The sequence below is a fragment of the Aulonocara stuartgranti genome, assembly GCF_965226115.1.
Source record: "Aulonocara stuartgranti genome assembly, chromosome: 20".
NCBI classification, from domain to species: domain Eukaryota; kingdom Metazoa; phylum Chordata; class Actinopteri; order Cichliformes; family Cichlidae; genus Aulonocara; species Aulonocara stuartgranti.
In genome coordinates, this window is record NC_138956.1 from 11,067,164 (window position 1) to 11,093,778 (window position 26,615).

The 26,615-nt window shown below is 41.1% G+C and overlaps 2 protein-coding genes across 5 annotated transcripts in view; both read right to left on the bottom strand.

Annotated features, from left to right (window-relative positions):
• LOC309697243 (potassium voltage-gated channel subfamily KQT member 2-like) overlaps window positions 1-1,459 on the bottom strand; it is a gene marked incomplete at its 3' end in the record, with an annotated part of 32,579 nt that extends 31,120 nt beyond the window's left edge. For both annotated transcript variants that reach the window (XM_082519000.1, XM_082519001.1), the window contains exon 1: window positions 995-1,459. In XM_082519000.1, coding sequence (XP_082375126.1) covers window positions 995-1,293 — 299 coding nt within the window. In that variant the 5' untranslated portion in view covers window positions 1,294-1,459. The remainder of the gene's footprint in view (window positions 1-994) is intronic.
• Window positions 1,460-2,772: 1,313 nt separating this feature from the next.
• The window catches only part of prex1 (phosphatidylinositol-3,4,5-trisphosphate-dependent Rac exchange factor 1), a 79,057-nt gene continuing 55,214 nt past the window's right edge, over window positions 2,773-26,615 (bottom strand). For 2 of the 3 annotated variants that reach the window (XM_082519664.1, XM_082519663.1), the window contains exons 20-40: window positions 25,693-25,832; window positions 24,338-24,482; window positions 23,402-23,574; window positions 22,927-23,088; window positions 22,080-22,290; window positions 20,840-21,116; window positions 19,834-20,052; window positions 16,327-16,415; window positions 15,593-15,675; window positions 14,774-14,864; window positions 14,541-14,669; window positions 14,407-14,448; window positions 13,391-13,608; window positions 12,837-12,939; window positions 10,741-10,884; window positions 9,029-9,143; window positions 8,388-8,454; window positions 7,481-7,656; window positions 7,159-7,261; window positions 4,988-5,055; window positions 2,773-4,867 (exon numbers count right to left, since the gene is read on the bottom strand). In XM_082519664.1, coding sequence (XP_082375790.1) covers window positions 4,825-4,867; window positions 4,988-5,055; window positions 7,159-7,261; window positions 7,481-7,656; window positions 8,388-8,454; window positions 9,029-9,143; window positions 10,741-10,884; window positions 12,837-12,939; window positions 13,391-13,608; window positions 14,407-14,448; window positions 14,541-14,669; window positions 14,774-14,864; window positions 15,593-15,675; window positions 16,327-16,415; window positions 19,834-20,052; window positions 20,840-21,116; window positions 22,080-22,290; window positions 22,927-23,088; window positions 23,402-23,574; window positions 24,338-24,482; window positions 25,693-25,832 — 2,798 coding nt within the window. In that variant the 3' untranslated portion in view covers window positions 2,773-4,824. Of the gene's footprint in view, window positions 4,868-4,987; window positions 5,056-7,158; window positions 7,262-7,480; window positions 7,657-7,969; window positions 8,245-8,387; window positions 8,455-9,028; window positions 9,144-10,740; window positions 10,885-12,836; window positions 12,940-13,390; window positions 13,609-14,406; window positions 14,449-14,540; window positions 14,670-14,773; window positions 14,865-15,592; window positions 15,676-16,326; window positions 16,416-19,833; window positions 20,053-20,839; window positions 21,117-22,079; window positions 22,291-22,926; window positions 23,089-23,401; window positions 23,575-24,337; window positions 24,483-25,692; window positions 25,833-26,615 lie in introns of those variants that run through there. The other variant, XM_082519665.1, reaches the window with a different exon arrangement.

Here is a 26,615-nt window from a genome sequence, read left to right on the forward strand (position 1 = left end):
ACACAGGTGACACACCTTTTCATTTGAAGAATGTGTTTGTGAAGGGAACATACTGTAACCATTTCATCTCATTAGTATGTTATACATAACACACTGGAGTGGGTCCACGCAGAAAAGCATTTGACTAATGTCTGCTGTATTAAACAGGAAGTCTGCATCACGACATGGACTTCATGCGATTATGAGGCAGGGAGGCGATGAATAAATGAGAAATGTAAGATCAGAGACTGGGTATCCTGCGAGTCTACTGAATAGATTCTGACTGTTTTTTCAATCTTTCATCTTCCAGGTTGGCAGACAGAAACTGCTGCAGCACCACTTCCGCACGAAAAAATCATGTTATCCTTTGTGATTTCATGCTCACTAGAGATTACAGATCGTGAGGCCTCATATCGATGATGGCATCTCTGGGGGTCTGACATTAACTCTTTATGTTCGACCCAAACCTCACTTAACCTAACAGACAAGGGAAACAACAGCAAAGCACCATGTTCCAGCTGCAAGAACTCAACAGACTGTCTGAGTTCTCCCTCAACGCTCGCACACACATGCGTGTTAGCAGAGTCCACATCACTGTGCGGAGTCAGACTGCAGCGTCTACTAGGAGCTGTCCACGGAGCACGGTGCTGAAAGCTGCCGCAACGTATGGTAACTCCAGTCAATGAAGACCAACCGTTTGTGGACGTGGGCACATGTTAAACACTAACTGCAAGCATCGTGGACATGTTAAAGTCTTCCAAAATGACACTCTGACGTAAGCATGAGTTGCAAAAGCCAACAATAAAGAGTTGGAGAAGGAGTTATGGAGGTGAAGTGACTCCTGTCGTGTGATTAAGGCTCTAGCAGTTCGGCAGCAGGACCGCATTTAACCCTTTATTGCGTCGCACGATCATTATCAGTAATGCAGAACGAGACACCCGATCTGCAAAACTCCACAGCATCTTTCCTAATCCAAGGCACGGCAACTGTGGCAGAAGCCCAAAACTGCACTTACACATAAGCGTGGTAGATGAACGCCCATCCCCGCGGTCTTTCCAGCGCATTGTAGAGAAAATTCTGTAGTTTCCGATAGCTGGCGTTTTTCTTCGACGGTCTGGGTCTTCCTGCGGAGATGCTGGACCTCGGTCTGCAGAGGATGCTGCTCCGCTTGGTGCTTTCCGAGCCCGCAATGAGCAGTGCCCCATCCCTGCTGGATTCCGGAGCTCCCGGGTCCAAACCCACAAACCCGACTTTGTGCTTCTTCTCTCCGGCTTGAGTTGGGTAAACCCCACCGTTGAGAGATTTCTGCACCATTCTAAAGTCGAGACTCTGAGGAGGAGTTGTCAGTGCCCTTGCCGCGGGGATGCATCACCGGTGCTGAGGGGTGTGTGCTGGTGGTGAATGCAGTTGATGTCGGTCCCTCTAGAAAAACCAATTGCAATAAGCATGCGAGACTGCACCGTGTATGCTTTTACCTTAGCCCCTTCCGGCCATCTGACACACAGCAAGGAGCGAAATGCGAAATTTATTTCGTTGGTGACCAGGGATTTAAAAGCGTTCTTCAATCATCTTATTGCCAGAAATGCTCTTAATCGAATTACAATAATGAATTAAGGCCAAGTTCAAGCGCCAGCTTTCTTCCAGTGCTCTCTTTAAACAATCCTAGGGTTTAAACTAACTTGGGAGGGTGGGGAAGTCCATTACTATATGTCCGAAAGAATCGTGTTAGTTTTAAGAATCCGGCGTAAGATAACCTGCCATCTTCACCACTTAACTCCAACACGGGAGGAACTGCAGGAAAGGGTTTAACTGGATTATGCACTCTCATGTAATATTCATGCGTGAAGCTTTTTCACTCGGGATAATGGACACCGAAAACTATGTCAAGCTATGCCTCGAGGTTTGTGTTCCCTCGACAGGAATACACATGCAGCCTGAGACGGTATCAACAACAGCCAAGACAGCAGACAAAGAAATGGAGCATCCCAGCCTGCTTTGCGCACACTCCAGCGTGAAACAATATAGACCAGTTTGCATCCACCTGAAAGTGAATGACGCGCACACAGTGATGAGAGTAGCAGAACGGCAACAGTTTCAAAATAATGCAAAGCCTATATACAATTTAAAAAGGTGCACAATATTGAAAACAACAATTTTTAAATGTCAGTAAATGTAATTAATGCGGTGTCATGCAGCTGCAATGTGTGCAGAATGTTGCTCAATATAAGACCTTGCCTGAATGTCAGCAGTCTTTTCTATGACCTGCAGGCTTTCAAACTGTGCGCTAACACCGCTGAGTGGTCCCTGTGCTCTTTAACGGAATTGATGCAAAGAACCTCTCCCTATAGTTAATTCTCAACCACTCTGCTTTTCTGAGATACTCAGTTGTACTCGTTTATGTTACTGGGCTGTTGTAGTTGTGCTTTTTAGCATTAAACGGCCTTGCCAGTCTTTTGTTACCATGTCAGAACTTTTTCCAGCTCAAGCATTTCTTATTTTGTCGCTGTTGTTTTCAGTTAACTATAAGAGTTAAATGATTAGCAGATTACTGGATCTTTTGTTTTAATTCAAATGACACCAGATTATATGCACTATGACATCAAGCACAAATATGAGAATGAGTAAGATGAAAAAAGAAACCATCACAATGGTATTACTTAGTCACAGCCTGCTGTCATGGTGTGAAAGCATAAAGATGTAATCATCTTTTTGACTCATGCAAACTTACACGGAGCACATACATAGGGTCCACTGTAAAGAAGAAAGGGTTAAAGAAACAAACAAACATCAAAATGAAAATAAAATATCCCGAAGGACATCCCAGCCGCCACTGGATCAGCCAACAATACTGCTGCGCTGAAAAGTTTGTCGTACTGAGAACATTTTATTCACTAGCTTGTTAAGATTCCATTTACAATGATAATTTTTAGAAAGTTTCAACAACAACAACAAAAATCCTTTTTACAGTTATTTGCAAGCAACAAAAAATTGCAGGTAAAGTATATACAATTTGAAACATTAGAATAATGTAAGTACATGTGTAATCAGTGACATGTATGTCCTGCTACACCGATATGCTGCAATCATTAGCTAATTTGAACCGGTAGCACAGTTAAGACCAGGTTATGATAACTAACGCTGCACTGGGAGTTTTATCATATTTACAGTGCTCGGGTTAAGAGCAACGTTTGAGAAAGAAAACTAAAACAATGCAAATAGCCATGGGTTTTATATGCCAACTGATGGATGTCAATTTGTGTTGGTAATGCTACTGCCAAGGGATGTGTAGGGACTATTCCAACATGAACCAAATAAAAAAATAAAAAGATCACATGACCTGCTGTAATGTCAAGTGAGGTCCTTGAAATCCATGTCAAACCTTTTTTAACAGTCAGAAACAAGTTGTCAGTGAGGTTACAGTTAAAAAAGAGAATCAGGTTCTCTTTAAATGCACAGTTAAACATACAAAAAGGTTTTATATACTATATTATTTCCATAAAATATCATCCAGTTTAATTTACACGACCTCACTCCCCCTCCCTCTGACACTGCTACAGCTTGTATGTACAAAATAATAATAATAAAATGGTCAGTAAACTAATGTTACTGGGTTTTTTCAGTCATCAAACAGTCCCTTTGTTCACATCACCAGCAAACTGCATACAGTACTTTTTTTCTAACACTGAATGGACCAATTTTTGTGCTTCTTTTAATACCTAAAGTTAACACAATCGTTTCGAGACAACATAAAAGCCAATTGAAAAAAACAAAAAATCAAAAGGTGTCTTAGTTAAGTGAAGGTTATCCTTCAACTAGAAGACTTGAATTAATATATTAATAATTTAACAGTATCCTGATAACTTGGCTGCTTGTTGAGAAACAACCTTGTATAGTTTCTTCCTTTGTCCTGATTCTGATTAGCTAGCTTCAGTACATCCATCCCTTGCACTCCCTGAAGATTAATGTAACACATAAATAAAATGAAATACACCAGAGCAGTTACATCCAAAAGACGGCATGCCATTGGTCCTTTAAATACTGTTCAATACGTAGGCTGGAATGCTTTTAGATTCTTTTAATACCCGATATAGTATAAGTAGGCGATAAAACGCTCCTTCTTGGACACAATAAATAACTATTCTTCATATAGTGCAGTAATACAGTACTCACACTAAACCTACAGTAATTGCACAGTAACCACATGCAGCAATCCCACCCCACCCCCATGCCATCTTCATCTGCCCCTCAATCCCTACTTCCATTTCTCTGTCTAATCTTTAACTTTCTGCATCTTATATGAATTACAGGGCATTCAAGTATTCTACTTCACTCGGGGTCCACACATTGAGCCCTGGGGAACGCCAGCCTGAACAGAGAAACACGCAACTCTCTGGATTTTGCAGTCCAAGGCAAAATGAAATGTCTGCATTTAGGATGACAGTCAGCTACAGGTAGTTTGGTTAATCCAGTTAATAATACAAGCTCAACTGTGAGAATAACCACTGTGGATATTGTCTTTATGGGGCCTCGTCATTTTTCGTATTGTTGTGAATATTTTGAACCGGTTGTTAAGTCGACATGGTTTGGAAAGAGAGCCAACAGAATAATGCTTCTATATGGTTAGCTCCAGTAAAATAATACATAACTAGTCCTGAGACTCAGGTTGCATCAGTCTCACTGTAGGTGCTCTGAAGACTCTAGTGGTATCCACGCCGGAATGATCCCTGTGTAAGCGGGGCAATGGGGAGAGGCAAAGGTTTTCCACTGCCAGTGTCTCTATGCTCCTGTCATCATCAGTTCCTCATTCACCCTCTCTGTGATGACTTTGCTGAAGTGACAGTATCCTTAGAGGTCTCCATCTGAGGGTGGCAAACATAGCTTGAAGAGCCTGTTTTAAAAAAAAAGAAGCAAAACTTCAAATGAGGGGAATCCACCCAGATTACATATAAACAGTGCAATTATCTGAAAGGCATGGCTTAAGGTGCCTAGAAATGGTTTCATTCAGTACCTTGGAGCTGATGGAGGCATCTGGTCCATTACCTTGAGATTTTTAGCAGACAGCTCAACTCTTGCCCCCTTATAAGAGAGAAAATATATAAGCTAAAAGCTCAACATAACAGACAGCTTGACTGCCATTAAAAGATTAAACACAGAAAGCTCTCCGTGTGCTCGTATTTTATGACAGAGGCATGGAAAGAAACAAACGAAATGCAATATGAAAAATTAATAACAGTAAAATATGAAAAACAGAAGTGCTAATTGCTGACAAATAATGAAAAGTTGGGTTTAGAACTGCTCATTACTGTTCTATAATATACTACAACATGCTCTTAAATGTCCAGCAAAGGGAGCTACATAGGATTTCTGATCCAGTGTGTTCACGCATCAACTCAATTAAATTGAACTTTGCTGTCTATTTAAATAAGTCCTAAAAGATTGCATTTCAAACTAACAAAATAATCTATACATATTTCTTGTTTGGTTGTTTGTATAATTAGATTGATGACCATTAAAAGTTCCTTTCACTGGAAAAATATTGAAAACAATTTTTAAATGCCAGTAAATGCAATTAATGCGGTGCCATGCATCTGCAATGTGTGCAGAATGTTGTTCAATATAAGACCTTGCCTGAATGTCAGCAGAGATTTTTCTATGATGTGCATGTTTGTTTCAGCTTTAATAGCGCCTTTACACATGACACGTCCACTTATCATCATGGCGGCAGGCCATTTGTGCACTAACACCGCTGAGTGGTCCCTGTTCTCTTTAGCAAAATTGATGCAAAGAACCTCTCCCTATCGTTAATTCTCAACCACTCTGCTTTTCTTAGATACTCAGTTGTACTCGTTTATGTTACGCTGTTGTAGTTGTGCTTTTTAGCATTAAATGTCTTTGCCAGTCTTTTGTTACCATGTCAGAACTTTTTTCACCTTAAACTAACTAACTGGAACTGGCGCTTAGCCCAACTCCTGAAAAACAACCTCACACCATTATCCCCCCTCCACCAAACTACACTTGGCACAATGCAGTCATGTACGATCCTCCTGGCAACCGCCAAACTTAGGCTTGTCCATCAGATCGCCAGATAGAGAAGCGTGATTCATCACATCTCCACTGCTCTAGAGTCTAGTAGCAGCGTACTTTACATGGATCTGACTGGATCTGATGCTTTGCATTACGCTATGTGATGTAAGGCTTGGATGCAGCTGCTTGGCCATGGAAACCCATAACATGAAGCTCTCTATGCACTATTCTTGTGCTAATCTTAAGGCCACATGAAGCGCCTTGAGGCGACTTTTGTTGTGATTTGGCGCTATATAAATAAAATTGAATTGAATTGAATTGAAAGTTTGGAGGTCTGCAGAAAATTTGCAGAAAGTTGGTGACGTGTTCACAATATTTTCCTCAGCATCCGCTGACCCCGCTCTGTGATGTTACAAGGCCTACAACTTCATAGCTCTACTTTTGTAGAAGTAGTCTGCATGTCTACCTGCATGATTTTATACACCTGTGGCCATGGAAGCGATTGGAACACCCAAATTCAATGATTTGGATGGGTGAGTTAATACTTTTGGCAATATAGTGTATATGGGGATTCCAAATATCACGTTAGTTTGGACCTCTGACCTCTTCCTCAAGCTCAAACAAGGTCAAACTTTGATTCTCAGCATCACATTGTAAGTATGACATCCAAATATCATGCCACATTTGACCTCTGAGCTCACCTTTACATTTCACTACTCTGCCTTTCTTTCAGGTTGGCCCCAAAGTATGTTATATCTTTAGAGAAAGTGTTGTCAAGAGAAAAAATTAGCTGCCTAGTTGGTTAAAAATATACTGTAGTAAAATATTATCTAAGAAGCTCAGGTTATTCATGTCCAGATATTTACAAATCAGTACCTATTATGCCTTACGTACTCCTACATTGTGCTTTTGTAATCCAAACAAACACCTGTCACGCTACTGTCCAACAAACTTCTTAAAGTATAAAGAGAACAATAAAAACAAGATACAAAAAAATGCAACACTGTTTCCTTAAAAGTAAATAGTGCCCAGAGAGTGCGCTGCCCTGTCGAAGGATTGTGCTCTCCAAGTGTTTCTTGTTTTATATAATAAAATAGTTGACTCATATTTTATAGTCTTGATTTTAACAGGACTGAGATCTTCTTAAAGGTTTACCTGTTTACGCATTATGTCCATGGTCTGCATGATGCAGCGCGGTATGAGGCCATGGTTCCTGGCTAGGATCATTGCCTGCTCCAGTGTCACAGTCAGAGTACATCTGCAAAGAACATGAAGGCCAGTGATTAATAGTGTGTGTTCCTCTGCAATAAACCCAAAAATGAAGTAAAATGAATTTGAATGGCGAGGTTAGGATGAGTTTGTGAGGTTCCAATGGGGCATGTCATTGACTCTGCACTGTGTTATTTTTATGCAGTCTGACAGTCCAGTGACACAACAAAAGCAGCATAATAATTCTGTGGTGTGGTGCCACACTGACCTCTGCATCCCTGTGCCACACATGGTGATGTGGCAGGCTCCCAGGCGGTTACACAGCTCAGAGGACACACACAGCACGCTGACACCTGACTGGTGGCCTTGGGCATTCGGGCGCATGTTGATGTACGACTGCATTAGCCGACAAAGGTCGTCCAGCGTGTTGAGGGGTCTCAGCAGCTACGGGGAGGCGGGAGGAAGTAAAGGTCAGGGAAGGTTAGCCGTTAAATGCACTGCTAACAAGATGATTCAATAACACATCACAAAAGACGTCACCTTAACAAGCCGCTTAGACTACTGTTGACTTTTTAAATCGCTTTCAAACCAAGCAAATTAAAAAGTCTCTCATTACCAAGACAAAAAAATGTATTGAAGTGAACAGAACACTCCAAAATAATATAATTATATTCATGTGAAATATTTTAAAACATGGGACTAGTAGAGTAACTGACTTGTAAGATGGAGAACAGAAATGGGGAGAAAACAACCATCAAATACAACACAAGAAAGTCTAAATCTGCAGTCTTTCTCTTTCTATATTAAAACTATGATCTATTCAGTTTTAATTACTGCAATCTATTTCAACTACAGTCAGTGTGGGACACTAGAAGTTCAAATGGACACCATCTATAATTGCTGGGGTTAGTTGGAGTTAACGGGGAGGGTCTTGACAAGCTATGGAGGAGTTTCCGGTGGAGGGAATGACACACCAGTTCATCTTACTTTGGAAATGCTTGGTTGAAGGTCTCTAACTTCAAGGCCCAGTATCTGTGCTTGCATTTACATTCAGTCACAACAATATATATATATAAAAAATTGACTTATGTTACAATAACTAGACAGATGCTACATATGAAAAGACCATACAGACTACTATAAACTCATCAAGGTTAAAAACAGTATATATTTACCTGGTCTATCTTCATTGCTGTGGTGTTGGAGTCTGTAGGGAGATTTGACTTCTCCAAATAGAAAGCTCTGTGAGGAGAGAAGGATTACGTTCTCAGTTTTTTAAACTCTTCATCGGGTTGGAAAAATTACTGATTTGCATCCTGTGACTCACTTTCGTTGGAGAGCTGACTCATCTAGTATCTACAGATTTTGTAACTGCTAAACTGAGTATTTCATAATTTATTAATGCCGCATTGTTGAATCACTTTCTGGGAATTAGGGTGCACATATCAGTGACCACACACGATGTAAAAAACACTGGTATATAATAGATATAGCACATCTTCAATCATAAACCATTAAAACTTCAAGAGTTAACATTTATATTGTTCAACACGTTACTACTTGAGAAACAGTACCACAGTCATTTTGCTGTATATGTAGCTAAATCCTGTTCGTTCATGTGGGAACTGCTCAAGGACTCCTCTGGATACATGATTAAGTTCTGACCTTGAAAGCTTGACTTTCACATATGTAATATACAAAGTGCAGTTTCTGCTTGTTATGCAACACCAAAGGGTGAACTCTCCCCTTGAGGTGAAACACATCTTCAGTGCCAGGAAAGCCAGTGAAGAGCGGTAGTGAAGAGTAAAACAGGTACCTGAGCCTGCGGTAGTAGGCCTTGACTTTCTCCAGTGAAACAGCATTAGTGCGCTGCTGGAAGTCCTCCATGGCAACGCAGTCCTGCTGGGACGCTCCCTCTGGACGCTCCAAAGCTGGAAAAATAGAAGCCACATAGTTAGATCTATGAATATTTAGAGAATGACACACGTTTTATAACACTGCCTCTGTGCACCACCACAGTAGAACTCAAACCAAACAGTCCACACATGACTCAAGTGTAAACTTCCAACTATAATTCAAGGGATTTGGTTTAGGAATTGCAGCCCTTTTATTCAGTCTCTCATTTTCAGGCTCAAATGTAATTGGGTTAACTAACAATTTTAAAGATAAGGACTGTATTTAATAACTGGATAAATGGTTTTTATTTATTTATTTTTTGGTGTTAGAGCATCGTCTGCAGACCCGACGATGTTTCCATGAACATGCTTTACAGCTTCTCTTTATCGACCACTTTTCACACACGGTTGCTGTACGCATACAGCCGGCTGTAGCTTTTCAGTTCACAACTTGACACACACCAACACAACAGCATAGATAGCACAGACGTTAAGGCGGCGAGGCGTGATTGCAGGTGCCGCTCACATGCGTCCGTCTCCCCTGCAGCAGCGCTGCAGACCACACCCCGCCACACACATTAACCAGGTAAAATACATATTTAGGCAGAATTTTGCAAATATCCATTTTTTCATTTTTTAGCAGCATAGTGCTTTTTTTCCATTTTTAAAAAAAAAATCAGGTCAAGGCTCCAAAAGCCCAAAGGCGATATGAGGATGGCGGCTCACAACAGTTTTTGTTTTTTTGTCTTTCCTTTTGTTATATTTCTTTAAGAGTTCAAAATGTGTTAATTACATAAATAAAATGTAATTTTCTCTGTAGCACTTCATGGATTTCATAAGCAACACACCTCAGTTGTTCACACAAAGCATAAAGGTAAAAAACAATATATACAGTGTCGTCTTCATTTTAGATGTCAAAAAGTATTTGCGGCTCTGAGTGTTTTCTTTTGCGTGGAAACCGGGTCCAAATGGCTCTTTGGGTGTTAAAGGTTGCTGACCCCTGGCCTATGACTTTAACTTAATGTAACGTTTGCGTGTGTGAGTGTGCATATATGTGACAAAAATATATCCTCATTATATATATATATCACTGTGCTTCCCCATAGGCTGCAGTCAAGACTCTTTTCCAGTAGGTGGCGATGTTCATCTGCAAATCTGCACTACTAAATGTTTTGGAGCACTGTTGTATTCGGAAATACACGGTAAACAATATGGGGTCTCTCATGAGATTAATGATCCGATGAGGACTCGTGCATGGAAAATTAGCAGCTAACTGGCAGACTGGTATAATGCTTTACTTTCATACTAGGCTGACAAAGACTCAGGGAGCGCTAAAGTGAGTGTTTTAAATGGTCAATACAAGGCTTCAGTCTAACTTAATAAAATCAAATAAAGTTCTAAGGAAACGCACATGTGTAAGAGGCTGAAAGGCTGCATGGTGCATTGAGTGTTTTAATGATCCAAGGCTATATGTGTAATGTATATAAGTGAATTTGTGCCTGATGCATTGTATGATTTGTTGCTTGTTCCACAGTAAAAGGTTTTGAGTAGATACTCGGCTCTACTTGCCAGCGCTACGTCATGTTTTACTAGCTGAACTACACCCTGGAATTATGTTCTTTGCCTTTCTTACCTCTGGTGAACAGGACAGTGTGGAGTTTGAGGCTGCCTCCATTCTGCAGCCGACTGGGGAGCTCATTGAAGTGACAGCTGTCCAGGTAAAGGGTGACCCTCAGGGCATGCCTGGTGCCCTCCACCTGGTAACACACTGGTGTGTCTGCAACACACATACAGAGATGAGGGAGAAGTTAAAAAAAAACAAGAAACAAAGAAGGTGTAGGCGTGCCCTTCTTGAAAATGAAAACATGCAAAGCGTGTTGCATTACATTTTAATACATTTAGATATTGTGTACTAAAATGTAATGCTGCATATGTCTAGCAAACACATATTAAGAGTTCATTAATAGCTGGGTGTTAAATCAAAAGCTAAAAGAAAAACTTAGCACAGTAACCTCACTGAAGATTGAATTTATTGAATTATTTGATTTATTTTCAGGGTTTTTTCATTTGGTGACTGATTCCAAGTTCTCATGGCAGCTAGCTGCTAACACTGTCAACCTCTGGGCGACCACTTTTGATCACAAGGCAGCTGCACAGCGAGGTGGGAGGCAACGGGTCTCCGACCAGTTGCAGTCTGACTCACACTGGCTGCAATCACTTTCACACAGATGAGTGGAGGTTTGCAAATAACTGCATTCTAATTTATAAACACAGACAGACTGCCAGATCCATGTGCAGGACAAATAAACAGAGGCACCTGATTTCTGTAATAACCCTTTAAATTGCATCAATATCTGGCACATTTTTAGAAATTGTAAGTTTGAAAGAAATTGTGATGAATCTATAAAAAAAATATGAGATAAGTAATCATTTATAAATCTGAAGCTGACTTGTGCTCAATTCTCCTAACCTTTTCTAGCAGTGATACATGAGCACTTGTCAGAAAATGGGAAAAAAAACGACCTTTGCTGCGTGACCTCTGGGGTCAATCCTTTTTTCTAGAGAACCTACCAAGCAATAACCTTGTGGAATTGGCTGTGATCCTTTCAAGGTCCTTCAGACTCTGTGGTGCTTAAACGTCTGTACCTTACATATACCTCTCATCCCTATGAAAATGCTGTTAGCAAATCAATAGTGTCCAATGGACTGTGACGCCAAAAACCATCTACCTGCACTGCAGCAGTCTGAGCTGATGTCAGCAAAGAAGCTTGGTTAACATTAACATTTTTTAATAGCAAACTGTACCAGACTGGACCTGTAAAGTATATCTATCCCCACATACCTGCCATACATAAGGAATACAATACTAATGACCGATAGCAATACGTTAGTGCATGCACTGAGTGATGTTTTTGTGTAAAATACATGCAAATGTGCACAAAATATTTTCTCCAGCCAAGCATGAACACAGAATAGCAAATTCCTGCTTCATCCACAGATTTGCCTTTTAAAATGGGAAGTGCACGTTGCGCTTTTCCTTTGAGCAGCAATCTCTGCTGGCCACATTGAGGCTGTTGAAAAGAGGAGCGATTCACGATGCAGTCATCCTTTGTATCTTTGACTTTAAGGGTTTCCGGTAACCCAGAGCACCTTTAGTGAATGCAGATACCAAGCTTATTAAAGCCACAAATGCACCCAGTTATGTAAAGATGTCCACAAAGCCCACTCTGAACAACCTGGTTGCATCCTCAGCTGAAACTACAGCACTGCACTATAATAAATGCTTGGACCCTTTGGTGAATTGGCAGGAGAAAGCTTACTATTATCATGGTTCAAAGAAATATTACTCCAATATACCGCATACTGCAATTTGTGTTCTTAAGTACTTCAATATTGTTTTTATATTATAGGGGTGCTTATGTGACATATGTCAAGTGCCTCTCAGCAGCAATAAAGATTAAAAGAGGCGACCTTGATATCTGAAATGCTCTGCCCTTGTTTAAGGTGATTTATGGAGTCACCACAGATCTGTCTGAGTTCCTTTTCAGCGGCTCTTCATGGAAAAGAAAATGAAATCTGCAGTGGCATAATGGCAATTTCACCCTAAGCAGCGACCACGCATCCACACAATAGAAGTTCATTCAGAATTGGTGAAACCATACAGCTGCTCATTAACGCCAGTGCGCTTTGAATGAGGCAAGTCAGTCTTTGTTGATGGGAGTCTCTTACTTGCTACTAGACACTCATCCTCCAGTTGCCTGAAGAACACAGTGACTTTGTCCAAATCTGACAGGGCCGCCTTGGTGTCCTCCAGCATGGTCCGCTCCTCTTTCTGCCCGAGGAGAGAAAGAAAGCTCAGATGTTGCACCAGAGTAAGAGTTTGGGTAGTTGTGGTGACAGCTGTGCGGCTACAAAGTCATACAGACTTCAGAGTATTTGATTCAGAAAGACACACACACAATAAGAAAAAGCTGCAACAGGAAAGTTATTATTTAAAATTTACGCCAAACTATGAACCTTGTTGTTTTTTCCCCTAATAGGTAAATAAAGCTACTTTCGGCTGCTTCCTCATTCATGAGCACTCACCACAGCAGGAAGCGCTGCATATTTGATTTGGCAGGTTTTTAGATCAGATGCCCTCACTGAGGCAGTCCCCCAAGGGATTCGTGCCTCTTCCCAGGCTCGAATTGAGCATCTTTGGGTTTAGTAGGCAAATTTGCAAACTACAACGCTATGTAGCCAACTTTCTAAGAACCAAACAAAAATACAAAACTTGTCCTCACCAGGTGCGGAGCCAGCGTGGACTGGAAGTGCAGCAAAATACCAATGGCGGATATCTGCTCTAGCCACTTGCGGCTGGTTTCCTTGCCGTCTTCTTGGTACTCGCCGGCATTGTTGAAGCGAGAACGCAGTGCAGTCAGCACCTGTTCGGCTAGCGTGCACAGAGCAGCCGTCGCCGCCTGGCAGAAGATCACGTCCCTTCGCAGCTGCAGAGATGTGTCTGGTATTGGTAGGGGAGAAAGAAAGGAATGATAACGCCAGTGACATAGAGAGTTCAGGGGGCACGCGACTAGGGACTTATGAGGAGTTGAAGTGGGTGAAAAAAAGCAATGAAACCAAAGAGAACAACATAAAACAACATCTGCAGCAGAAAAAGGAAGTTCACTGTGGAGGAGAGGGTAAGGTATCCAGTCTTACTGTAACCTCTCTTATTACATATCCTGAACTTGCTCTAATGCTTACAGTTGATTCTATTGGCTTGAATACCATGAGAGGATATCTGCCATTAACTAATGCCATATGTCACTGGAGAAAGTTCAGACTGGAGTATGTTGTGCTCTGAAACCAATCTTCATTCCAGCACATAGTCACACATCTGATTATGACCTTTTTGACAAAAATGATGCTAAAACTTTGATTTAATGATTTGTACGATTTGATTGCACTGGAAATGTGTTCATTACTTTCTAAATAAACCTACATAAATATACATGTGTATGTATGGGATCCTTAAAATGAGGTTTTAAAGATTTGCAGAATTCCTGATGTGAAATTGGCTGTAAGTTCATATGATGGATGACCTCATATGCAAAGAGCTGTTAGAATAATTTTAAATGCTCCTGTTTTGAGACCTTTCTGGCTGCTTAAGACCTGAGTTCTGCTGGGCGACTGCACGGTCCACCTCTTCTGTTAATTTTATGGAAAATTAGAACTGGATTGAACCTAGTCTGATTATCTGCTGCTGAGCTGATCTGAATATAAACTGATTTTCTCTTCTACCAGTGACACACTGCTCTACCTGTGCACTTGAGCAGAGCCAGGAGGATCTGATTCTTTCCATCTATAAAGAAAGAAGAAAAAACAAGACGGAGTGAGAGATTGTAACTGTATATGAACACGTGGCATGCATGCACGTATGCGTTTTCTACTAACCATCCACAAATCTCTGTAGGCTCTCCACCAGGGTTTTGATAGAGGTGGGCAGGTTCCAAGGGTCTTCCTGGATGTTCTTATGGATAACGTAACGACAGCGAACAGTCCAGTCTTCGGTTTGGCGAAACTCTGTTCATGTTAAACCAGAGAACTTGTAAGCCTGTGCGCCAGCTCTCTGACAGAACCGTAGTGACACCTTTCGACAGTGCTTACACACACAAACAAATCTGTACCTGGCTGGCTGTGGTCAGAATAAAAGTGCTTGGTCTCCTCGCAGGCCTTGGTCATGACGGGTCCTTTGAGCAGACTGTTGATTGAGTCAACCTGCGTGCAGGAATAAAAGCATGCACACACTCAGTTAATGAAGCCAGTTTTTCTTCTAGTTCACTGCCTCAGACTCCACGCACCTTTCATTCTTTTCTAACTACCGCTTTTATTTCTGCGCCGCTCAAGCACAAACACACAAGCTCACACACAGAACTTTGCAGTAACTTCTGGCAAAGGTTTTCCAGAATTAACAACAACAAGGCTTGTGTTAGCAGGCCCCCTGAGCTGCTGTTTACATGTGCAAAGAACTACTGCAGCCAAAGTAGCTGTGCCCCTATCACCCCCCAACTCCACCAGCAGGGAATCAAAGGACATCAAGAAGAGATGAAACGACGGACGCATGTCTTCAACTTAGTCTGTGCATCAGTGAAAGCTTGTGCGTGTTCAAGGAGACAGAGTGGAGAACAGAGAAAGAAAGGAAGTCATGAGATGAGAGAGAAAGCCAGAATCCCGAACAGAGGACAGCAAGCCGCATGAGGTAACTCAGCCCAGATGCCGACTGATTACCATCACAGTGATCTGTTCCAAATGGTTAATGCTGACATGTGTGTTCCCTGTTTCTTCATCTTTAACTTCTACATCTAGTGGCTGAGTTTAAAGTCTGTTTAAAAACTAGGGTTAGAGTTAGGCCTGGGCTTAGGCAAAGCACTTTGGGGAAATACAGCAAAAAATTCCAAGTTAATCAGGAATTACTTACTTACTCCGAACTCAACGGTCGAACTAACCTGGTTGAAAAGGTGCTCGAGGCAGCCGTGCAGCTTGTCCTGTTTGTCAGAGGGAATCCTCATGTCGCACGGCAGCTCGTCCCCTAGTTGAGAGTAAAAGCAAATAGCTGATGAGAGGCAATAATCACACTTTCTACAACAAGTATTAATTTTTATTCGACCATCTGGGCTTATTAAAACACACTTCTCTCCATCTGTCACTGCAAAATCTGACCTGAGCATCATATTAGACCGAATGAAGGCTACAACGCAACATCTCAGCGTGAGCTGTTCATGACTTAACGCTGATAAAAAACAAAGCAATAAATAGCAGTGGACACATACTTGGCTCGCTGCACATTATTGTGGCTTTAAATGAAATGCAGCTTCTATAATATCCAGCCACAGTCACCTCCAAGCTATATCTAGAGGATTTCTGTGTCTTGGGAAAAACAAGGTAGCACAGAGTAAATCATGAGACGGCTCACACAGATTTATTCTTACGGAAATATCCTTTATTTCTTGTTTTTAAGCATCCAGAAGTGTATGTTTGCATAAGCCTAGCTTATATTATTTATATCCAATTAACTTTGGAACAGAGATCCTTCTTTTTTCCTTTGAGCTGGCTTTTCATTCCAACATCGGATCTGATCTGATCAGTGTGTGGTGTAAAATCCAATGTGGAGGAGAGTCAAAACATTAAATACACCTTGCTTATTTACACATGCACAGATCAACTTAAAGCCGTTTATTACCTGATCCCATCTCATCACTCCCCAGGTAAGAGCTGTTACTTCGCACACTGGTGTAGGAAAGGACAGAGTCTCTGTTGCTGTTGCATTCACTGTAACAATGAGCACACACACACACACACACACACACACACACACACACACACACACACACACACACACACACAAGTAGCACCCAGTTAAAAAGCATTAGGGAAAAAAGGGCTCATTCCGTTCTTAAACCACAGAGAGAATTTGGAAAGCTGCATCTAGTAATTATGCTGCCAAATAATCCTTGTGATTGTAAATGCCTTTTCTGATTTACAGTATATGAAACCAAAGGCAATTAAACGCTTCTCACAACAACAACAACTGCTGCTGCCTTACACAGAGCTGCATTCAGTAAAACTGTAGCTATATCAGATTCCCAAATAAATCGGATATAAATCGCGTGTGCATAAAATGGAGCTCTCCACTTTACAAAGACGCTTTTATGAACAACTTCTTTTCCTAGTTTTCACGTTTAGTTGGGACTGTATTCCTTTCTTCCTTTGCTGGTGTGCGGAGACAATTTCAGCCTTAGCGGGGCTGGTATTTATAGTCATACATCGATGTGATTCACCATGATTACCGGGAGCAAGTGGAAGATTTATGTGGCTCAAATTATACATGGCTTTAAGTGAGCACGCTTGCAATCCCCCTCAGAGAAGCTCAGAATGATTCACAAGCTGAATTACCATGACAAATGGCCTACGAGCGACTACAACCTACAAAACACCATCACAGGCTTTGTGTTGCTTTACTATTATCTGGGCTGGCAGGGTGACAAAGTGGGGGGAGTGGAGCCTGGATATCACCTGCTGGGTTATTCTGTGGTGTCCAATGTATGTAAATTTGTGCTGTTGGGATGGTGGGGGTGGCTACCGTAGAGGTGCTACAATGATAACTTGGCTTGAGTGCTCCACTGGCTTCTCATAAATGTGTGCAAAAACAATATCACATACTTACAGTAAAATGATATATGTTCCTCTCTTTATACTGTATTATTCCCTTTTTCTATCTGATTCGTTATAGGGAGCTGCATTTCCTCACTGAATTCAGAGGCATGCACGCAAACTTGGCTTCTGCCTTTGTCTCACACACACAAACACACATACACGCAAACACACACACATGGATAGAGAAGGTGACATCCAATTTAGCTTCACACATCTCCTGCCAACAGTGTGAGTACGACTGTGATAATTAACCTGTCCGCAGTAATGGAGCGCAAACACACCTCTGCACACAGCTCTCATGGTCTCACTTACATTAAATTATATACAAGATGATATCTTTTTAATTGTTAATACAGGCGGGGTGATAGTGAACAACTCATTAGCAACTTCTGACATTCCTACTTAAACTGTAGCCATTTGTTATACGCTATTTATGTGCTATTCAATGCAATTTTTTAAAAAAAAGGTTTAAAATATGCTAATAATGTCAGCATATTCACTAAAACAGCTTGAATGATTATATTCTTCCATAATCAAATAGACACTTAATATATTTTTAGCACATTTTCCTAGAAAAGATACATATTATAGGTGATTTTTAGGCTTATTTACATATTAGGCAAGCAAGGACAAGAAAAAAATGGTGATACAATCTCTGAGCTTCCTGGAAAAAGTAGATTGGAGACATTTTAGATAGAAAAAATAAAATCTGGACTCAGACAGGGAAGGGATTCAGTGGTTTAGATGAGTATTTTGCTAGTGTGTGTCTGGGTTCACTTCTCCCCATTAATGAGAAGGTCTAGTGCAGATCATTACACTTTATCCTGCGATCAGACATCCACTACTGATGGATGACGCTCTCATCCACACAGCGCTCACTGTGGATTACCACATCTCAGTCTAAATGCTCACCTACAGCTCTCTACACCACCATCATCACATGTAAGCAACATGTAGCAGCACGAACAACACCACACACATGCACACACACACACTAGAGAAGCAGTGATTTATGGGAGACACAATATAGCAGAGTTTGGAACAAACACTATTTTCTTTGTGTATTTTTTCACCCCAGTCCCCTTTGCATTTTTTTTGTTGACCGTGTGTGTGTGTGTGTGCGTGTGTGCGTAAAAGTCATTCTCCCCTGTCCTTCCTCTAACATTGCATCTGTCACAGGCTGCGCTTGGCCACTGACCTCCAGCTGTTGAGTTCTACTGTGGTCTGTCACCACCTCAGGCTTTACTGCCTGATTCTCTCAGCTGGACAAAAACGTTAAAAAAAAGCACCACCCACACGTGAAACACATAAGCACTTTTCATCACATGCAAAATTTTACAAGTGGGATGATTCATCCACATTCACTAGGCAGCTTTGTACAGCTACCTTGACCAGAGTACTTTTTTCCTACTTGGCCTCAAAAAACCCTGAGTAAACAGTTCTGTGTGCAAGTGTGAGTGCATGAGCGTGCGTTTATACCACACACAGAAGAGCCGACATTTTGCTATACATTTTATTACGATGAGGTAGCTGCATTTCACACGACGTGGCCAGGCTTTAATGACAGAGCGGGTGAGGAGGCCGCGCCCCAAACATTTCGCTTTATTATACACCAGCCCACCGCACTGACAACCAATAACTATATCTTAGTGGGTGGTGGAGGGTGGGGCTCAGTGGCTCTCTGTTCAGTGAACACACACACTCCTCAAAAAAAAAAATCATCTGAATGAACTTGCAACAAGCAAATGACATAACCAGATTCAACCAGAGTATTTTGAAGTCATTTTTAGCCCTGCATCTCAGTTAAAATGGCAACATCTGGAATGAATTATAGCCTCCAAAGGGGGGAAATGAGAAGCATTATAGGTTTGTGGAGTAAAGTGGGAGTCTCAGAGTGCTGTTTTTGTTTTTAAGGAGTTGTTTTTAACCTGTGATGCTGCTATAACAGATGAATGAATAAACAATGAAATGAAAATATTACTTTAAATAATTAAGGTCAAAGTGTTTCAAGTTATATATTGGAGTTATATATAAGCTACTTAGGTCTCAAATTGTAGAAAATATAATTTGAGAGGTAAATACCTTGAAGGCCCCCGGAAAACCATGAGGTAAATACCACTTTAAATGATATCATGCCGACTTGCAATAGAAATATACAGAAAAGGTGAAAGTATGCTCTAATATGCCAGTTTGAAATCAAGAGCAAGATAAAAGTTTTTAGAATATAGTCCAGTTGTGTTTTCCAATATGGAAGTAAATCCCATTTTCCCCAGCATCTTTGATAGACAGTGCAGTTTGCTCCCTAAGCATATCCAGCATATCCTGTTTCCATAGGCTAACAAGCCAGCAAGGCCTTCTTCTTCATGGTTTTCCGGGGGTCTTCAACCTAAGCCTGTTTATTTGAAGCTTTAGCTAATGTGTCTTATCAGCGCCTTGTTATTACCTTTTCAGGTGCTTTTTGAATAATGTGTGTTTAAGGCTTCCATGCCAGGTTACACTGTAACCTGTAGCTGCATATTCAGTAAGCACTTACCTGTAGGAGTCCCTGTAGCTCATTGTGTCGTGGCCGGAGTCCTCCTGGTCCTCCTCGTTCACTTTGAAGCAGACTCGTTTAGTGCCGCCCTGCTCCACTTTGTCCTGGTCACATCCATCCTCACAGGGGACCAGGGCGGGCGGCTGATTTTCCTCATCGATTGGAGGCTCTCCGCCCTCTCCTTGGAGCTGTGTAGGCTCGGTGATGGATGACAACAGCCTAGAGAAAAAAATATAAACAAATATATCTGAAAACAACAAAATATAGATATTGCCCTTTACCTTGGAGACATTATCTACATATCTTTAGCATATGATACAGAGCATATATCATAATTTATATAACATATATGCCATAATTTTGTGTTATGTTTTTAGCATATTCAAAGCTTTTATAGAACTTGATCATTTATATTCAAATTAAAGTCTTCATGTCAAGACACTGTTATGCTTACATTTCTAATACAATACACAATGCATGGGCTCCCCCATAACTAAAACATACACATGTATTCATTCAAATTGTCACACCCCTTCCTCAGCACAGACACACAATATGTGTCTCTTTCTCTTGATGTTATCCTGGCCTCACTCCCTGTTCCTGTACTGGGCCTGGCCCATAAATATTTTGGGCCTGAAGAATGTTCCTTTTGTAAATCCTCAGCTTTAAACAAGGCAGAGGGAGGACAGACAAAGACAGGCTGCTGTGGGGATAACAGCGTTTCACGCAGAGATCTCTGAATGTCAGCGAGAAGGTTACGAAAATAGCCGACTCAAAAACAGTAGTGGAATGGAAATATCTGATAACAGCAGAAGGTCGGTAATGCTGGGACTAATTTCTGAATGGATGTGAGTAAAAGTTTTCTTTTTTCTAATATGTGGCACACGTGATTGAAGAAAACATCTGCAGAATAGGCATAACCTTCAAAAGATAAGAAAACATTTATGTGAAAATAAGGTTCAGTGCTGTTAAATTAAACGTGATGAATACGAGCTGTAATACTTACACATCTATTTGAGCAACATACTGCTTCATTTCCCTCACAGCAACGTCCAAACGACTGTACAAGTAAATGTAGGCGTCCTGTGTCTCGGTGTCTTCCTGTTTGAGCAGGAAACTCAAACCGCCTTCTCCGTGGCGACTATCATTCAAGCCCTCCCCTCCATCCACATTCACTTCCCCGCTGCCATCCGCTTCATCCCCATCCAAACCAGAGCAGCTCCAGGACGGAGCTCCCATGCTGGTCATGCAATGTTGAGTGTGGGACATGGGGTTCAGTTGTGCTAAAGGAGAGGAGAGATGTTACGGGTGATTGAATGAAAAGGACTTCACGCTCTGACAATTACATCTGTGCCAGATGTTCAAAAGCTATGAAGCAATACTCTTATCTGTTCTTAATTTGGTGTTGACGAAAAACAAAGTCTTAAAAAGACCATCGTTCAGCTAATATACACAGTAAAAGGAAGTCTGTTTATCCGGGTTGAATGCCAAGCTAAGCTGTAATAACCTGACATATCCAAAAACTGAAAACAGATTTAATACTCGTGGTGATCTAAGACAGTTCAAACTCTAACGACAGCTTTCAAAAAAGAGCCACAGCAACATCTCATCAGTACAAGTGCTTGGCAGATGTCTGACCGGCAGCTGGTGTTCAGAGGAAAGATGGGGCCGAGCATCTTGGAACAATGCTGACTGTCTGCTGTCTAGACAGCTGTACTGCCTTTTCATCTTTCCTGAGAGTAGAAGTTCACATGTTAACCTCTAAAATTCCTATTGAAAACCAAATTTTAAAAGTATTTCCAAACTTTATTCTCTCCTTGAACATCTTCTACTTTCCATTTCAACTAAATCACTCACTTTTTTCCTCTGCTCTGTGACCTCTAACGCACCACAGAGTGAACACATTCCTGCTCTGCACTGAGGTCTTTTCCTATATCATTCACTCACTTCTCATGTCAGTAACTTGAATATAATGGCCGAGGGCTAATGGAGTCTTAATAGCAACCTACTCATCTAATTTTACCATGAGAATCCTTGTTGGGCCTTTTTGGTTACACTGGGAGGCTGGGGTTGGTCCAGTCACAGCATCAAATGCATCAAAGCATCAAAATGATCACTGAGCTAGTGGTAAGCTATATTACCATGAGAGGGATAAATCCCTGCAACTCTTACTTTACGCAGTGAAAATGTGACACTGTTGAGATTGTTCTAATCTTCTTGGTTAGAGGACTGTGCGCAGCTCCTACCTTGGTCGGGGTCCAGGCCAAAGATGGAGTTTTTACGACCAAAACGGATGCTGAAAGTCCTGCCGGCAGAGGTAGTGCTTTTGGGGTAGGAGACCTGCATCAAGTTGATGTGGCAGTTGGTGGGAACAAAGTCCATGCAGCCCAGTGGGTGAGGGCGAACCCCAGCCTGCCTGACAGAGGGCCACACCTTGTTCCTCAGTTCCAGAGCAAACTGTGTGAAAAAGAGAAACAAAATGGGAGAAGCCATGAAGAAGAAGGTAATGAGTTTAGTGAATTAAAAAATGATATGACTACAACTGTTGCATCTTCATGATATCGTAAAGCTTCTGATAAGGGTTCTGGTATGTGAGCGACTGAGTTAATTAAAGTTTGCATTTAATTATTGTAGATATTAGCTTTCTTATCAGAATGAAGCTCCTCGATGTTTCTTAGATGCGATGCTATTTTTAATAATTCAATGGGTTTGGATTTTATATGATTTCTTTTACAGTCTGTGTAATATGTCAGGAAAAAATAAGACAAATATCAAAATGTGTTTACCAGGTAGTGGCATGTGGTCTACACGACAAACACAACTGTCTTGAAAAAGCATTTTGTGAGACTCTTAACACACTTTCACCAAGCTGCTCAAAACGCATTTAATGCAATAGGAGTAGTGTAAAAAAAAAAAATTGCCATGTCTTTTTTGGGGGGAGCAAAAATGTGAATTTATTGCTATAGAAAAGGATGTTCCACTGAACCGTTTAGTCACATGTCACAAAATAAAATGTGTTTAGTAAAATAATATGACTGAACATTCCTGTGTTCACATCTATGCTCAAGGGAAAACACAAGAATGTCTCAATACCTGCTGATAGCTGCTGATACGCCTCCTGATATTCTCCAGCTTGGTGTCGCAGATTTGTCTGAACTCGTACTGAGGCATGGTAACGACTCGGTCGTTCTGGTAGATGAGCTGGCTGCAGTTATGAACGAAGCGGCTGTCATCGCCAGAAAACGCCTCCAGGATCTGTAGAGACAAGAACAATTGCTGACGATGGATCACCTTGACAATAACAGTTTAGGAACCCGATTTAGTCCATTTCAATCACTGGCAAATTAGCATTTCTAGCCGTAGCAGCGAAATAAGGCAGCTGAGTTTTACCCCAGCTAAACTTTCTGCTTTCCAGTTCCAGTAAGTGAAACCAGAAGCAAAAACAAAATATTAAGCTGACTTTACTGTTTGAAACTTAAGCAATATTTAGCATGACTATCCACCAGTCTAACGATAAATGCATATGTAGGCTTTAGCTGAACAAACTTCTCATCTTGACAAAACTCACTTTCGCAGTGAGGCTGAAGCAGCCTTTGGGTTCCACTGTCTTCTCCAGGACGTGGCTCTTGATGCCAGCAGTGCTCACATATTCATACACCACGCCATGCTCCAAGTGGACGTTATCAACTGTCAGACTGACCAGAGGCAGATCACACAGGGAGAGTCTGCCCAGCTTGCAGTCTGTGGATCACAGATTTCAATTAAATACTTGACATACATTCAAAGTAAATAACCAACTAAAATACAAAAACCGAAAAAATCAAATGATATGTGCATGTTTAAAAAAAACTCAAATCACTTCAAAATCATGAAAAAACAAAAATGTAGTGCGTATAAAAATCTCTGAGGAAAAAACACAATATCATTTTAAGTCATTTTAGTAATGACACATGTAAAGGTACACAGTGTGCTGCACATCTGTCAAGTGTGCTTACCCTGCCAGCACTGTGGGAAAATTGGCCACTAAGTGTACACTGAATATTACTTAATGGCGTCCTATGACTGTAGCGTGCGGAAGTGTCATTTTCAAACTGCGAATTTTCTATATCCAGAGCAAATTACCTACTGCTGAAGCCACTTTTAGCGGCATGATGAATATGACCCAAGTCAGAAGTCAAATGAAAAAAACAAAAAACAAAAAAGCATTGTAGACGGAACATAATGTTTTGATGTAATGTTTTTGGCAGGGTCACATGTTTTTAGCATGAAGCCTGCAATCAATCTGGATTCACACACAAGGCAAAAAGCTGCCAAAGCAGCACTAATTTCGCTCAGATACATTTTGCTGACTGAAATGAAACTAGCTGACATGAGCGGAAAAACCGCAAAGGAATTGGGGATTGAAAGCTTCATACAGAAATCAAAGACATACTGCGACACTGATAAAACTTTAAATCCAAGCAAAACAAAAGACTGCAAACAATTTCACAGCAACACGTTTCACCTGTTCCATTGGTGCTTTTGTCCTCTTCGTGGTCAGAGCCATTCTCCACTGGGTAAGGCTTGAAAGGGCTGTCCTCCTCCTCATCTGCACCCCTCTCTCTTTGTAGCTCTTCCACATCCTCGAATGCTCGATACACCCAGTGACACTGTGGGAAGAAGATTAAAGCTCAAAAAAATCAGTCGCCGGGGCGCCTGCTGTCTGGGCCCCCTCTCTCTCACCAGTTCATCTAGACAGACCCATCCGATATTAGTTTTACCAGCCGTCAGCATGGCTGCAGTGTTTGGTAGACTATTTGTTGGAATTTTAATGTGGATGAGAACATGATGAAAAACAGAAACATCAACATCAAGCTGTGTAAATATGAGAGGGCTTTAGACACGTATTTTAGAGGGAAGAAGCTAAAGTATGGATAGAGAAGCTTTTACCCTGACAATGCAATAAAGACTGATTCCACCTAAATGAACAATGCAATGCACTCAACCACCGACAACAAACTGGTTAAATGATCAGCTAAATAAAATAAGACAAAACATCGTATGGAGGACACCTTGCTCTGCTCTGTCTGCAGCCTTTTGAAATACTGCCTGGAGACATGAGTAGCTTCTGCAGGAATGTCAAAACAACCAAAGAGGAGTTTGTAGTTTTGACATTGGCCATCTAGTATTCAGTATAAACACTTGTTATTTAGTCATGGCTCAGTTTGAAAAAAAAAAAACAACCCCAAAACAATTCACTAATGTTACTTTAATAAAGAATTTAACTCATGCAGTTTTGGCAGTGGGGCTGAATGAACACTGTGGATACTGTTTCACTCCAGGCAGGAGTGTATTTTGAGTTATATAACCTGTAGCGACATAGTGACAGCTTGTAATTCACTTTGGATCTCACTAAGAAACCTACCATTCCAACCAAAAATGCAGATGAAATGAGCAAACAGTCAACTAATGCAAATACTGTTTTTCTGAACCATCTCAGGAATGTCTGGCTGACCTCTATTCTTTGGGCTGTTAGCTTGTCAAATGTGGTTTTTATTGAGCTTTCCCCCATTAGTAAATGATCTGACATATTAACTTCCAAAACTACCACTGACACTATTCATGCTGTCTTGTGGCATTACTTGGTTTACTGTCCGCTAAATAAAGCGCTCAGGGATTTCCCTTACAGTTAGAGCCATAACAACACACAAGGACTGTAAAACCTCACAGAACACCATGCACCGTACTGAGCAGGATGATGTGGTTTGTTGGGATTTAACTTTCAATTATAATATGGGCTAAATAGAAGAGACTTAACGCTAGAAAACCTGCTCTAATGTTACAGAATAGTTTGTTTTTTGTTGGCCTATGTTAGCTCACCGCTTGGAGAGGTTCCTGGTGAGTCCGCTGGGCTGTGAAATGCTCCAGGACCTCTTGGTAGTCGCTGTGATTGACACTGTTGCCATTGACTTTCAGGACGACCTGGCCCGGCTGAAGACCAGACGCTGCTGCCTCCCAGCCTGTAATATTTCCACACAGGATCATGAGTTCGCACAAAGGCAAAAACCATTTACAACACCACACATAAACTGGGAAACATCTTCTTCAGGATGACTGAATTAAGCATAACATAGTGAACTCATTAAAAAAAATTAACTTTTGGATTCAATTCCTATAGTTCTCAACAAAACATTTCCTCTATTGTTTCTACAATACAGGAAAATGAGAAATCACTCTGTGGAGTGCTATAACATGCTGTCTCAAGCTACTAATGGCTTTACAGCCTGGAAGTCCAATCAACACCTCGATTAACCTTCCTGCCCAATCTAAAAATACCAGCAATGGCATCATTTCCACCCAGGGTGCCAGCAGTAACCACATTAAGGAGACTACTTGACCCATGAATGAAAATCTCCCAGAGAAAGTCATTTAAAAACAATGGGGTAAAAAATACTAGCCACTGAATTCAAATGAAACATACGTCATACTGAGTCCTAAGTAATTGAGGATGTTAGGAAAGTGAGAAAAGGAACATGTAGGGAAGAAGGAGGTGGGTTTAAGAGGGAGAGAAAGTGGAGGAAAGACAATAAAACCAAGGGACCAAATTTCTTGGCTGGTCTTTTTTTATTAGGGTGCATGTGTGTATCCTCGCCTTACTGCTGCTAGGTTACAAATTGGGATTCATCCCTCATTTAACTTCTAAACACACTGCTGATTTTTCTATTTAGAGACCGACAAACAGGCTGTATAGTAAGGAGGTCTTAAAGAAAAGTAGGAGAAACGAAAAGGGGAAACAGAAGTAG